Here is a 13407-nt window from a genome sequence, read left to right as displayed (position 1 = left end):
CTTTTCTTTATAGATCAAATTGTGAATTCTTATGTAATGTCAGGACAATCGAGAGAAAAGATAGAGGAAGAGATGGTTAAATGAAAATCTAAGACTGTCCAACAGAAGGTTTCCTCAGCCACAAAGGTCTCATCTTTTTATTTTTTTAATTAACATCAATCTGCTTTACAGATAGCTATATATAGGGACACCAGCACACAATCTTGATGTTTAAAATTTATCTTCCCTTCTTTGTAGCTATGTAGCTAGCTTGGAAATGTCTAGCAGATCATTACCTTGATTTCTGATACGGTCTCAGCAATTATGACCATTTGGGGGACAACCATCTGCATTTGACTGGCTTCTTCTTAGGCTCCTCCGATAGCAGTGATCATATTTGTGACCCTGTAGTTGATAAAATAAACATTTAATTCTATTAGCTCTTAAAATTAGACCTTAGAAAGTTTAGTTTCCCTTATCATTCTTACTGAATTAGAGTCGCAGAAGAAATTCCGAACTTCTTATAACAGGCTGATGATGAGCATATAATTCAGTTATGAGCATAAGATTCAAAAACAAGGCGTCGTTGTTTTCATCATAGGTAGCCACAGAAACAGCGTACAGAGTTTAACGTACTGCTAAAGTGAGTGAGTCTTAGAAAAAGAGTACATTAGGATGGCGAAGAGCACAGATGTTGGGTTTAGAGTAACTAGACTCTAGCTCTTAGTTCTGCCTTTTATTTGCTGTGTGACCTTGGGCAAGTCGTTTAATCTCCTTAGCTCCAGGTTCATAATTTATCAAGCTGTGTAATAATGGGACCTATCTTGAAGGGTTGTTGTGAGCGTCAAATGAAATATGATGCATGTAAAGTTTTTGTCCTCATAGAACCTGATACAGGTAAGTGCTCTATAGTTTCATCATCATTTTCAAATTCCCTGTAGATACGAAACAGGAAGCAACTCTTTGAGGCACTAACAATAAAAAATGGTGTGTGTATAGACATGTAATATTTACATGCTGTCTTAGGTTTTCTGGGAAATCAACTCTGAGACAGAGGTTTCCATGCAGGAAGCTGAATGGGGGAGAACCCTTGGGATCAACACTTGGGAGAGTGGGACAAGTAGGACAGGGATGAAGGGGCCACAGCCTCAGGCTGGACCACCCCCTCAGAGTTGTCCTGCCTAAGACACGCGTGCCCGGTTTCTCTCCTCTTGTGCTGAGCAGTCATCAGATGCTGGCTTCCTTGCCCCTCCGCGGTATGTCCTTGGGTGAGTCTGCTCTCTTAGCAGCAGTTCCCAAAGAGGAAGTCGACTGAGATCTTTCAGTCAATCAACATGCCCTGCAGATATGGGAATAAGCATCTCATTACTGAAGAGATGGGTCTGGGGGGCACAGCACAGCATCCACTATACATGCGCTATTTTTTTCTTTTAATTTTAGTTTTAGGAAGGGATCTAAACTTACAGTAAAGGGGGAGGGTTTAAAAGCACTCAGAGAATACCATTTAATTAAATACAGGATATCCTTGAGAAAACATTCCCACAGTGCTGCTCACATAACAGGTATTCGGAATAAATCTTACGGCGTCTACCTCTCTAACTCTTTGCCCATTTCCTAAACTCTAGCCTTGGCTTTTTCTCAATTGCTGCTTAATTTTTCTGTTTAGAATGTCTTTCTACCCAGCCTCCCACTGCAACTCATTGCTCATTGGGCTCTTTAATTCATACCTTCTTTGGACCACCTACCTGAAGTATGTTTCCCTTTTACTCTTTATTGTGGTACCTTGTTTGAGTCCTTTCTTGGCCCTTGTCACAATATATACTTATCTTTTGTTTGCTTGTTAACAGTTGGTCTCCCTCATTAGACGGTAAGCTTTATGAGTACAGGAACCACATTTGCTTTGTTTGCCATTACATAGGCACCCAATAAATACGTGTTGGGTGAGGGAGAGAGGGAGTGAATGCGTGAGAGGTCTGCGATCACTTAGGGAAATGCTGTGTCTTATAGAGGAACCTACCTGCCCTGCTCAGCTCTGGACAGTATTAGTTTAAACCCATGCTTATTCTCTTGGTTCTGAAATTAATTCCATATAACAACTCGGGGCTCACACATTCTTCTCTTAGTGGATCTCAGAAACAATCTCTCTTAATAATAAATGTTTGTCTTCAATTATATGGACAAAAAATTTTTGTCTACACTATTCAATGGATTTTTTAAATATATAGTGTTATATTATTTATGTAATTAAGACTATTTATCCAGAGAGAATAATGAATTGTTAGATAGCTTGCGTGCCCAGTAGTAAAGTATTACAGTAAATTATAAAGCAGTAAAGGTAGTCAAAAAGCAAGAGGGCTGGTTTTTAAAAAGTTCTCTAGTACCAAAGTACCCTCGTGGCTTTTTGCAAAGAGGAAACCTTTATGTTTGCAACCACTTACAAGGTAGATGTGTTTGCATCTACCTCTTATATTCTAGTCTTGGGAATTAACAGTCACACCCCTGGTCTCTCCCCCTAGAAGCCACCCTGCCGCCTAACGTCCTTACTCCCTCACATCCAGGCAGGCACTAAATGTCACCATTTCTGCCTCCAGAATCTTCCAGCTCTGGCATCTGCAGCCTCGTGCATGCCAGAGAGGGTGCCACACCGTCACCATCTCTTGTTTAAATTACTGCACCTCCCAACCCTGTCTCTCTGCTGGGAACCTCTTCCAGTCCCCATCTAATGTGTTCACCACTCCAGGGTAGTCCTAAAAAACAAACCAGATTATGTTATTCCTCTCCTTAGAAACTTCCCTCACGGTTCCCTGTTGCCCACTCCTCGTGTGGCCCACAAAGCCCCTCACAGTTTGACCCCAGCCTGTCCCCTCCCACCATCCCCTTCACACAGGCTCCTCTTCTGCCATGTGGTGTGCCCACTACCCCCTCACCCGACCGTGCCCCTTCACGGCTCCATGCCTTTTATCTCGTTGTTGCCATCGTTTCTGCCAGCAAACTTCTCTTCATTTCTAAAGACTCAAGACAGAGATGCCCTCTGATGTGCTCTGACTCTCTGGGCCTAGAGTAAACTCCAGTTCTCCCATCATACTTCACCGTCGTATTTCTCAGGAGAGACAGTAAGGTACCCGTGAGCTTCCAGGAAGCAGAAACTCTATCATAAGTATATTTAATAGCATACTCAGTAGTTGGGTGTAAACTGTATAAAAACATTGGCTGAAGAAAACTTTGAACCTATCCCCTCAGTACCCCCAGCAGCCATTTTCCCTAGGTCTCCAGCTTCACTAGAGAGAAACATATGATTGGTTCTCATCTTGTTTTAAATTCATGACCCCAAATTTAAAATGTCATTCAGTACTTTGCAGATATCTTACTCTGCTTCCTCACAGGATGATTTCACCCTGTCCTCTATTTTCAAGTCCCTTTTTCTTCCCCTAACACTCTCCCACTTGCCCATTACCCTTGGATCTCACGGACTTTGCTTCTGTTTTCTGAAAGCAGCCAGCCTTGATGCTGCCTTAGAACCTTTGCACTGGCTGGTACTTCTGTTTGGAGCACCCTCTCACCTGTCACCTCCTCAGAAAGACCTTTCCTCGCCCTTCCTCCAGAGGCTACCCACTCAATCACTCATGTATTATCCAGTTTAAACCTCTATTTGGTATGGATCATTATCTGCTTCTCATTTATTTGTTGTTTTGCTTTTTATTTATCTCCTCAAACATGAGCTCCATGAGACCAGGGACCTCGTCCGCTCTTTTATCTCTGCTCATTTGTAATTGATTGACAGACCTGACTTTTGTGATGCAATCTTGGAAGCCCTCATTAGAAATGCTCAGTGTACTATTTACTTCAGAGGGATTAGATTCCTGGCAACGTAGCCTCATTTCTCCACTGTAACCACATTATAGTTGCAGTGCCACATTGTGAAAATAAACATCTCTATAGACTTTTATATGCATCTTTAAATGAGATTTTATTGTTACCTTTTAAATAAACAATGGGAACTAGAGGGAGAAGAAAAAGACCAGGAAGGGTGAGTTGAAAATATTTTCCATAATCTTTTAATGATGATAAAACTTCATCATTCCATTTTTTATTTATATTTCTGAGAGTGGATTTTATTTTCTTTTTTTGTGTGTGTTTTCTCCAAACAGTACCTCTTTGGGGTTGAAATCATTATTGACTGACTGTGATGTGATGTGAGGTCCAGTTTGGTCTTTGCCACTGCTTGGCTATACACACGACTTCTAGGCCTCACTTACCTCATCTGTAGGATGAGGAGTATATCTTCCAGCTTGAAGATGCTGTGACTCTGTGAGATAAGATTAGTCTTTCAATAGATGGTTGGGAGATCGTTGCTTCTGTCAATTCTAGAAAGAGGCAAAATGTCTGTTATTGTAATATTTCTTCTCTTCCGATAAAGCCTTCAATATATCTAAGTGCTTGTGACACATACTTACTTTATGCATTAAATTTGAGAGATTTGTGAATAAATGTTAATGAAATTGAATTTCCAGCACCTTTGAAAACTATTTTTTAAAACAGCACGCTAAACCCCACTTTTCTTTCAATAAATTAATAGTAAAAAAAAAAAAAATTATTTATCATTTATGCATTCTCTAGTCTTTCATTAGTGATTTGTTTCACAGTTTGAGATTGGCTTTTTGTATTAAATAATACCCAGCTAAATCTGCAGTTAATGTTATTAATGCTAGTAAAATTTTGCATTTATAAAATTAGTTATGAACGGTTTTCATTGCTTCGCTTGAATTGCTTTGAGAGAACAGTGACTTTCACATTATGCATTGGGACGTGTTGCTGAACAGTGTTCTGAGAGAAACAGCACCAAACTGGGACTTGGAAATAAGAAGGGCCATCGTTTACCGCGTACGGTCCCTGGTTCTAAAGCATTTTATATTTATTTAATTTCTTAGTCCTCACTACAACTACTATTATATCCATTTTAGAGATGAGGCATAGGGAAGTTAAGGAATTTGCCCAAGATGACAAAGTAAGAAGCTCCAAAGTCTGTACCTTGAACCTCTACGCTATTATTCCCTCAGGAAATAGAGGTCAGAGTCCTGCTCATCCACCTGAATAGCTTTTTAACATTTATTCAAGCTGTTTGGGGTCTCTATGCCCTTGTTTACAGCTGTAAACTGGGCAGGATAATACCTGCACGACCTCGCTCTTGAGAATGGAAGTAAATAATAGGGGGAAAGAATTTTTGAAAAGTGCAGTAGATGACGGGTGCTTCTTGTATTCATCTATTATTATTGTTTCTACTTTTTTAGAAAGTGTACAGATATTATTTTGAATCTACTCAATATTTAATAAGCGTTACATAATTGGATTTGATATCATATCCCTTACTATACATTTCAACAGAATATTAATGAAGAAACAAAGCAGCTTATGAAAATGTATGGATTCAGTGGAATGGGGATAAAAATTGAAGATAACAAGAAAGAAGCAGACTCACAGATATAGACAACAAACAAGTGGTTACCAGTGGGGGGGGAGGGGTAATATAGGGGAGGAGGAGGGGGAGGTGCAAGCTGCTGGGTGTAAGATGGGCTCAAGGATGTATCGTATAATACGGGGAATAGAGTCAATATTTTGTAATAACTGTAGACGGAAAGCAACCTTTAAAAATTGTATTAAAGTTTAAAAAGTGTTTTTAAATAAAAACAAATGAAAAAAATAATCTTAAAAAAATTGAAGCCAACTGAAGAAATTTTAAAATTCAGACTTAACATGAAAAATTATCCATTGTATATCCCCACTCAAAAATCAATTTATAAGTATAGAGACAGAGTAGAAAGAAAAACATAAGAAGATGCCCCGAAAAAGAAAATGAAGAAAACAAAATGATGGCTGTTACACTTCTCACTTACTTCTGCATATCAACCTTCTTCACCTAAGATGTGTTATTTTTCCAGGGGTTCAGCTTGGAGGTCATGCAGTAATTGACATGTCACTTAGCTTATTAGAAGTACAGGGGTTCGAATTTTAGTTTCCCTTTAACCTTTCCTTGTGCTTAATTTTAGAAAAAGAAAATGAAAATGTAGAAGGTGAGACAATAAAATAAAAAGTTTCCTGAGGAGGATTTTTTTCCCCTTCTCTCTCCACAGGGAAAAGCAAAAAAGTCATTTAATTTTGAATGCTTGCGTTTCTGTGAGCTAGAGTTTAGAAGAAAGTCATTTTGGCTAGGAGGATGCAGGATTTGGAGCCTGTGTTTCTTGCCTGTTGAAAGAATCCTAATATACTATGAGGCTTTGAGTACTTTGTAATGAAGAAAGAGGTAATAAGGTTGACTAAGTCAAATCACAGCTTATAAAGTTGACTGATGATTACAGATTTGTCTTGGTTTTTAAAATGGCTTTGACTTTCGAGTTACACCTCATTCATATTTATTTGTTTATTTTGTCAGAGGGCTCGATGGTAGTGGAAGAAGACGCTTTTATTGGGTGGGCCAAAAGGTTCATTCGGTTTTTTCTGTAAGATGGCTCTAGTAGCACTTAGTTGTCTTTAACTTCATTCAAAACAATTTTGTTAGATTGTATGTGACAGCTGTCATATCAGCGTGCATTTAAAAAAAAAGACATCAAAATCGGTGAACTTTTGTGTAGCCATTTTAATATTGAAGATGGAAGAGAAAAAGCAACATTTTCAGCATATTATGCTTTATTATTTCAAGAAAGGTAAAAATGCAATTGAAACACAAAGAAAGATTTGTGCAGCGTATGGAGAAGGTGCTGTGACTGACCGAGCATGTCAAAAGTGGTCTGCGAAGTTTCGCGCTGGAGATTTCTCGCTGGACGATGCCCCATGGTCAGGTACACCAGTTGAAGTTGATAGCGATCAAGTCGAGATATTAATTGAGAACAATCAATGTTATACCACGTGGGAGATAGCCGACATACTCAAAATATCCAAATCAAGCACTGAAAATCATTTGCACCAGCTTGGTTATGTCCATCGCTTTGATGTTTGTGTTCAACATAAGTTAAGCGACAAAAACCTGCTTGACCATATTTCCGCATGCAGTTCTCTACTGAAACGTAATGAAAACATTCTGTTTTTGAAACAAATCGTGAAGGGCGATGAAAAGTGGATACTGTACAATAATGTGGAACGGAAGAGATCATGGGGCAAGCGAAATGAACCACCACCAAGCACACCAAAGGCCGGTATTCAATCAAAGAAGGTGATGTTGTGTATATGGTGGGATTGGAAGGGAGTCCTCTATTATGAGCTCCTTCTGGAAAACTGAGCGATTAATTCCAACAAGTACTGCTCCCAGTTAGACCAACTGAAAGCAGCACTTGATGAAAAGCATCCAGAATTAGTCAACAGAAAATGCATAATCCTCCAACAAGGATAATGCAAGACCACATGTTTCTTTGATGACCAGGCAAAAACTGTTACAGCTTGGCTGGGAAGTTCTGATTCAACTGTCGTATTCACCAGACATTGCACCTTCAGATTTCCATTTATTTCTGTCTTTACAAAATTCTCTTAATGGAAAAAATGTCAATTTCCTGGAAGACTGTAGAAGACACCTGGAACAGTCCTTTGCTCAAAAAGATAAAACATTTTGGGAAGATGGAATTATGAAGTTACCTGAAAGATGACAGAAAGTAGTGGAACAAAAGGGTGAATATGTTTTTCGATTAAGTTCTTTGAAAATGAAAACTATGTCTTTTATTTTTACTTAGAAACCGAAGGTACTTTTTGCCAACCCAATACTTTTGGAATTGGGATCATACATTCTATAACCTATTGCAAAGAGAGGACTTCTGTGTTTTTAACCATTATATATCAAAACAAAATTGGAGGACAGTATTAATTTCAATAACTCTGTGTAATTTCCATTTATTTTATTTCCTAAAGAAGTTGGGTTGCACTGAATTGGACCAATTACCAGCTTTATGCTACCAGAAACAACAGATTATGAAATGATCTTTTTTTTTTTTTTTTTTTTTTTGGTGGTACGCGGGCCTCTCACTGTTGTGGCCTCTCCCATTGTGGACCACAGGCTCCGGACGCAACGGCTCAGTGGCCATGGCTCACGGGCCCAGCCGCTCCACGGCATGTGGGATCTTCCCGGACCGGGGCATGAACCCGTGTCCCCTGCATCGGCAGGCGGACTCTCAACCACTGCGCCACCAGGGAAGCCCGAAATAACCTTTTAAGTGAAGTCTCTGTAGCCTTCTATTATGCAGCTACCCCCATGGTGACATATCCGAACATGGGACTATCTGGGTCCCTCAGGCACCAAAATTTGTGTGCTGATACGTCAGTCCATAATACTATGTGACAGAACTACTCTTATTTCTCTCTACCTCACTACATTTAAACTTTAAAGAAAGAAATGAACACTAGATAAGTTACTGTGGTTTCGGATCACTGTGCAAAAACAAAACATGATTTTTTTATAAATTCACCTGTAACTTTAATTACAAGATCTACTTTTTCAAAATATTTAACCACTATTTATCTCTCTCTATAAAACCCTCGTTCTCCTCCCGCCCCACCCAACCTTTAAGGTGCTGCACCTATACTTCATACCAACTGGTCAGCTTTCTGCCAGGACACCCTTTTTCAACACTTGTTTTACTTACTGAGCACTTGAGATCGGAGGAGATCGATCCAATAGCCGTTTGTTCACAGGTTCTCTGGAGAGTCGTTTATTTATTCTTGAGTATCTGTGAAGGCATGCCTCATTGCGAATTAAGCCTTTTTAGTGACAGAGTGGAAGATGACAGAACCCCATCAGCCTTGTCAGGAGAAGTTCCCTGACCTCATTATTGCTAATGGATCATGGTAATTCAGCCTGTTGTGAAATCTCATGTTCAATTATGCAGGATAATGAGTGACTCAGAACTTAATGTCTCTCAACTCTAGTCTTCATTATCGGGTTTGTTCAGCTTCTTCCAAAAGCCAAAGGTTTTAAATAGAGTGGTTCACTTTCATATCCAGACTTAAAGTTATCGCCAATGTTCAGGCTGTCCTGATTTGAAATATCTGACTTGATTTTAAAATATGAGAGGATTGCCATATAACTTCATATTTCACTCATCCTTTTGTAGGAAAGTTAGGACAGGTTTATTCATTTTTAAGTGTTAATTCTGGAATTCTAAAAGCATGCAAATGGCCTTTGGATTCACAAAAACTCTAGGTATTCAGAGTCTGAATTATTTAAACTCCCACAACACATGCACTTTTGCTTTTCAAGCATGAGTTATAATTTAATTAAAAACTTCTGGTGCATTGCTAGCATTTTAAATATTAATATGTTCCATGGATCATTTTCGATTATCTACTGTCTTGAAATTCTTGAAGATGTCAGACTGTTAAGATTCCCAAAGTTGCACTTGGAATTGTCCATCGAGGCAAAGGGGACTGTGATAATTACACACATCCATTAGGATCAGCAGAAGAGATAAACTTTGGGGAGGCTTAATGGGCCTGTCTCAGTGACAGCTAGCAAAGAGCATTTGGCATGATTAAGGATGGATTTGAATGCAGTGGAAAATATACTGTCCTCATGGACACCGGTGGAAGTTGCACTACAAATGTTAAATTCCCCAGGAGAAGAGTGGTGTGGCAGGGAAGCTTTGAAATCCCCTATGGCCATCCTCCAAATTATTCTCTTTCCTTTATGTCTTTCTGCTGTCAGAATCACTTTGCAATGCCCAATTCAACTGCGTCCACTTCTGAAAAGAGGCAAACTGTTGGTCTCTGTGTTTCAGATTGTCCGAAGGTACATCAAGGACTGGCTTGAAAGAAAGAAGCCTCCTTTTGGTGCTGTCAGCAGCAGCGTGCTCCTCGTGATAATCTACACAACCTTCTGTGACACGTTCTCGAACCCAGATATCGACCTGGATAGATTCAGTCTTATTCTCATACTGTTCATAAGTAAGTTGGAAGGTGGGATACCCTTGCTATCTCCTCGGCCTCCTCACTAGCAAAGCCAAGTCATCTGTGGTCCCTAAATTCATTGCCAATATTCATTTGCTTAGAAAAGAATACTTCCTTTTGTGTTGCACGTATGGACTCGGTGACTTTATCGTATGCATCTGTTCTTTAGAAAGACATCAGTTATGCACTTATGACATGATCTCCTTTGTTTTTTATGCCTGATTTACAATAGTTGATGCCAGATGAAAGAAGCCATAATATCTGTCAAATTCAAATGCTAGATTGAGCACTTTTTTGCCAATTTATTTTATTGTAACTTGAAGCTAATCTTACCCTTTATTGTGAATTAAAAGTAGGATTTATAATCTATGGTACTGTCGTTTTCTAAGTATAGTGATTGGCTGCATTGGTTCAAATGTGACTATTTACATAATGTTTTCTATTAAAATATACCCAAAGTAATATCGTTTCATTTTAAGAAGCAGCAGGCTATAAAATGCAAGTAACTGCTAGAGTCCAAAACCTTTTGTTCTATTTACCCAGTAATACCAAAGACTACTTTGGTAATTATAATATCAAAGAATGTTTTCTTATTAAAATCAACATGAGTCATTCCAAAATATATGTTATATGCTACCACATTTATGCTATTTGCTATTATTCATAGTACAAACCAGCTCTTCCGAAATTGAACAAATAACCAAACTTTAAATCAAAGAGGGTCTTAGAGTTACCCCGAGTAGCAAATATCATAGGTTATATCTGAGGATATCTTCACTAAGAACAAGTTGAGGGACTTCCCTGGTAGTCCAGTGGTTAAGACTCTACGCTTCCACTGCCGGGGGCCCATGTGCACTTTCACTGCAGGGGGCCCGGGTTCGATCCCTGGTTGGAGAACTAAGATCCCGCATGCTGCCAGGCATGGAAAAAATAAAATAAAAAGAACAAGTTGAGTCCCACTAGTTTAAATGATTCTGTCAGTTTAGCAGTGTGTGTGTGTTTCACTTATCCGTTTGTTTATTTTTCTATTTGAATTCCCATAAGTTTCAGATTAAACGAAGCATACCAGTAAGTATGTTACAGATACTGATTTTACAGTGCTAATTTAGATTTAATCTTTTTGTTTTTTCTTCAGTCTGTTCCATTCAGCTGAGTTTTATGCTTTTAACATTCATCTTTTCAACGAGGTAAGTGATCTGGTATCTCTTGTTGTTAATTTCCTAATTGACGAATCATGCTCTTTACTTGGCTTCCAGGCCCCTACATTCTTCTACTGGGTCTCCTGTCTCCCGACTGTCGTATCTTGCTCCTGCCGCCTTCAAGTTGTAGAAGTTACCAAAGGATCTGTTCTTGGCCCGCGTTTCATTATTCACATTTTGTGCGGAGGCGGCCTCCTCTGTTCTGCTGGCTCCAGCTCTCAGCTTCCTGCGGATGAAGCCTAGAGCTTCCACTGCACTGTTTTCTGGAGCTCTGGCACTGCTCGTCACTTACCATTTGGATATCTTCACCTGACTGTCTTAACAAGACCTCACACTCACCCGTGCTTTTTCCACTGCACTAAACTCAAAATATTCAAAATGGAATTAATCTTTTCCCCCAGTACTTCCTCTTTCTCTCATATTTTTTAATGGAACTACCATCCACGGAGTTACTCAGACTGGAATCCTTCACATTATTATTTTTTCAATGTCTTGATCCTACCTCGGTGCTTTCCAAGTCTCTTCCCTAATTCAGGCTCTCGCTGCCTCTTTCTCCCTAGACTGTTGCCATGCATGTCTTACCGTTATTCTTCATTTCCAGACTGAACTTTTCTTGTGTATTTCATACTGCTTCCAATAACTCAGAGTCCTGATAATAGGTCTCCTGTTCAGAGACCTTCAATGGTCAGCCAGTGCCTGCAGAATCAGGTTCATTTTGGGGGGCTAAGTGAACCACTACTAGCATTCACACTACCTAAGCTTTAGGTTGAGGTAAAAATCATTGCTGTTCCCTGGAAGAACCTCAAGCATTCTCATTTCTGTCCCTTGCTTAGGCTGACCCCATGTCAAAATTCGTCTCCATGTCCTAGTTCATCTTTCCTGTTCTTAAAGCCTCACTTCTTCCACCAGTATTATACATTCAACAGATATGACTTAAGCCTTCGGTAGGAGAAAGTTACCACAGTGAATACCACAAATAATGATTTTGATCCCGTATGAGTTTATAGACTAGATATATGCATTGGTAACTGAGTGTTCTCTTAGTGTGACAGTAACACAACCTGGAGTCAATTCAAAGAAGAAGGCACTCCCAAAGAGAGTGGTAGAACAAGACTCCATGGAGGAGATGGGATTTGACATGAGTCATAAAGAATAGCTAATTATTCAGCAAACACAGATGCAAAGAGGGAGTTCTTGGAAGAAGAAATAGTAAAGCAAATGTAGACATGCAAACACACACACACACACACAATGACCTGGTGGAACAATAGGAGTAGAGGAAAGTTAAAAATAATAATAGTAACTGGAAAAGTAAGTTTGGGCCAGATTGTGAGGGCCTTGAATGCCAGGTGCTGGCAATGAGCTGCCACAAGGGAAGGGGCCTGCGTTGTTTATGGGGCCTGAAATAGCGTCAGAGCGTGGATGGCTCAGGCCTCACATTAGGCACTTGGCTCTTAGAGCACTTGCTATAGCACGAGGCCAGTTGTAAACAGTCAATAAAAATTTATTGATTGGTGTAATTTGAAGCATTTTCCCAGGCTTGTGGTTGTGATTTATGAAGTAAGAGTAGAGCCTGGAGCCATTAAGTCACAGAGAAAATGTGACTTAATTGGGTAAGTCTGAGAGTAGGAGCTATTTTAAAGTTCTTTTTGTAAATGGCTTGTTAGGTCACCTTCGAAAAGATGTTTGCCTTCAGCTGGCTGTTTGTTTGCTGGTCCTTGTGGCCGAAGTAATCCTCAGACCCAGTCATCCTATCGTATCAGACTGTCAGTGACTGAAAAATTCCTTGAAAAGCACAGAACAGCCACTGCTGGGATTGCTGAAGGAGGGCTGGGGGAGGGGAGTATCACAACTAGTTGAATTCTAAGTGAGAATTGTCAGCATGGAGTAGGCTGGACTTTCACAAAGCCTTGTGGTTTTGAGGCCCTTCTATTCTGCCTTATTCTGCCTTCACTAAAGTTCTGTCGTGTCTTGAACTTGCTTGGCCCACTGCCAGACATGCCTGTTCTTTGGTAAACAACAGAATATGGAGTAGCTGTAATCGTGCTCCTGGGTAGTGGTTGTGTAGCCCCAAAATATGCCATTAAAATTTGGAGATGTTTCAATTAGACAAAATTTATGATTTTCACATTCTGTTTTCATGCTGGAAGACCCCATAACACTTGAGGATTTTATTGGAGGAATGAAAAATACCAACATTTATTGAACCCTACTCTGTGCCAGGCACTGTGCTAGGGATTGTGCATACGTTATTTTGTGTAAGTCTGACAGCAAAAGACTAGCTTACTATGCATTTTTGTTGCTATTT

At 39.6% G+C, this 13407-nt stretch overlaps 1 protein-coding gene across 3 annotated transcripts in view; it reads left to right on the top strand.

The window, feature by feature from the left end:
* The window catches only part of SLC10A7 (solute carrier family 10 member 7), a 251845-nt gene that overhangs the window by 192713 nt on the left and 45725 nt on the right, over nucleotides 1–13407 (top strand). For all 3 annotated transcript variants that reach the window (XM_065877675.1, XM_065877676.1, XM_065877674.1), the window contains 2 exons: nucleotides 9732–9897; nucleotides 11036–11087. In XM_065877675.1, coding sequence (XP_065733747.1) covers nucleotides 9732–9897; nucleotides 11036–11087 — 218 coding nt within the window. The remainder of the gene's footprint in view (nucleotides 1–9731; nucleotides 9898–11035; nucleotides 11088–13407) is intronic.

The sequence above is a fragment of the Phocoena phocoena genome, chromosome 5 (assembly GCF_963924675.1).
Source record: "Phocoena phocoena chromosome 5, mPhoPho1.1, whole genome shotgun sequence".
Classification (NCBI taxonomy): Eukaryota; Metazoa; Chordata; class Mammalia; order Artiodactyla; family Phocoenidae; genus Phocoena; species Phocoena phocoena.
Note: the sequence above shows the minus strand (reverse complement) of the source record. Positions and strands in the feature narration are given on the sequence as shown.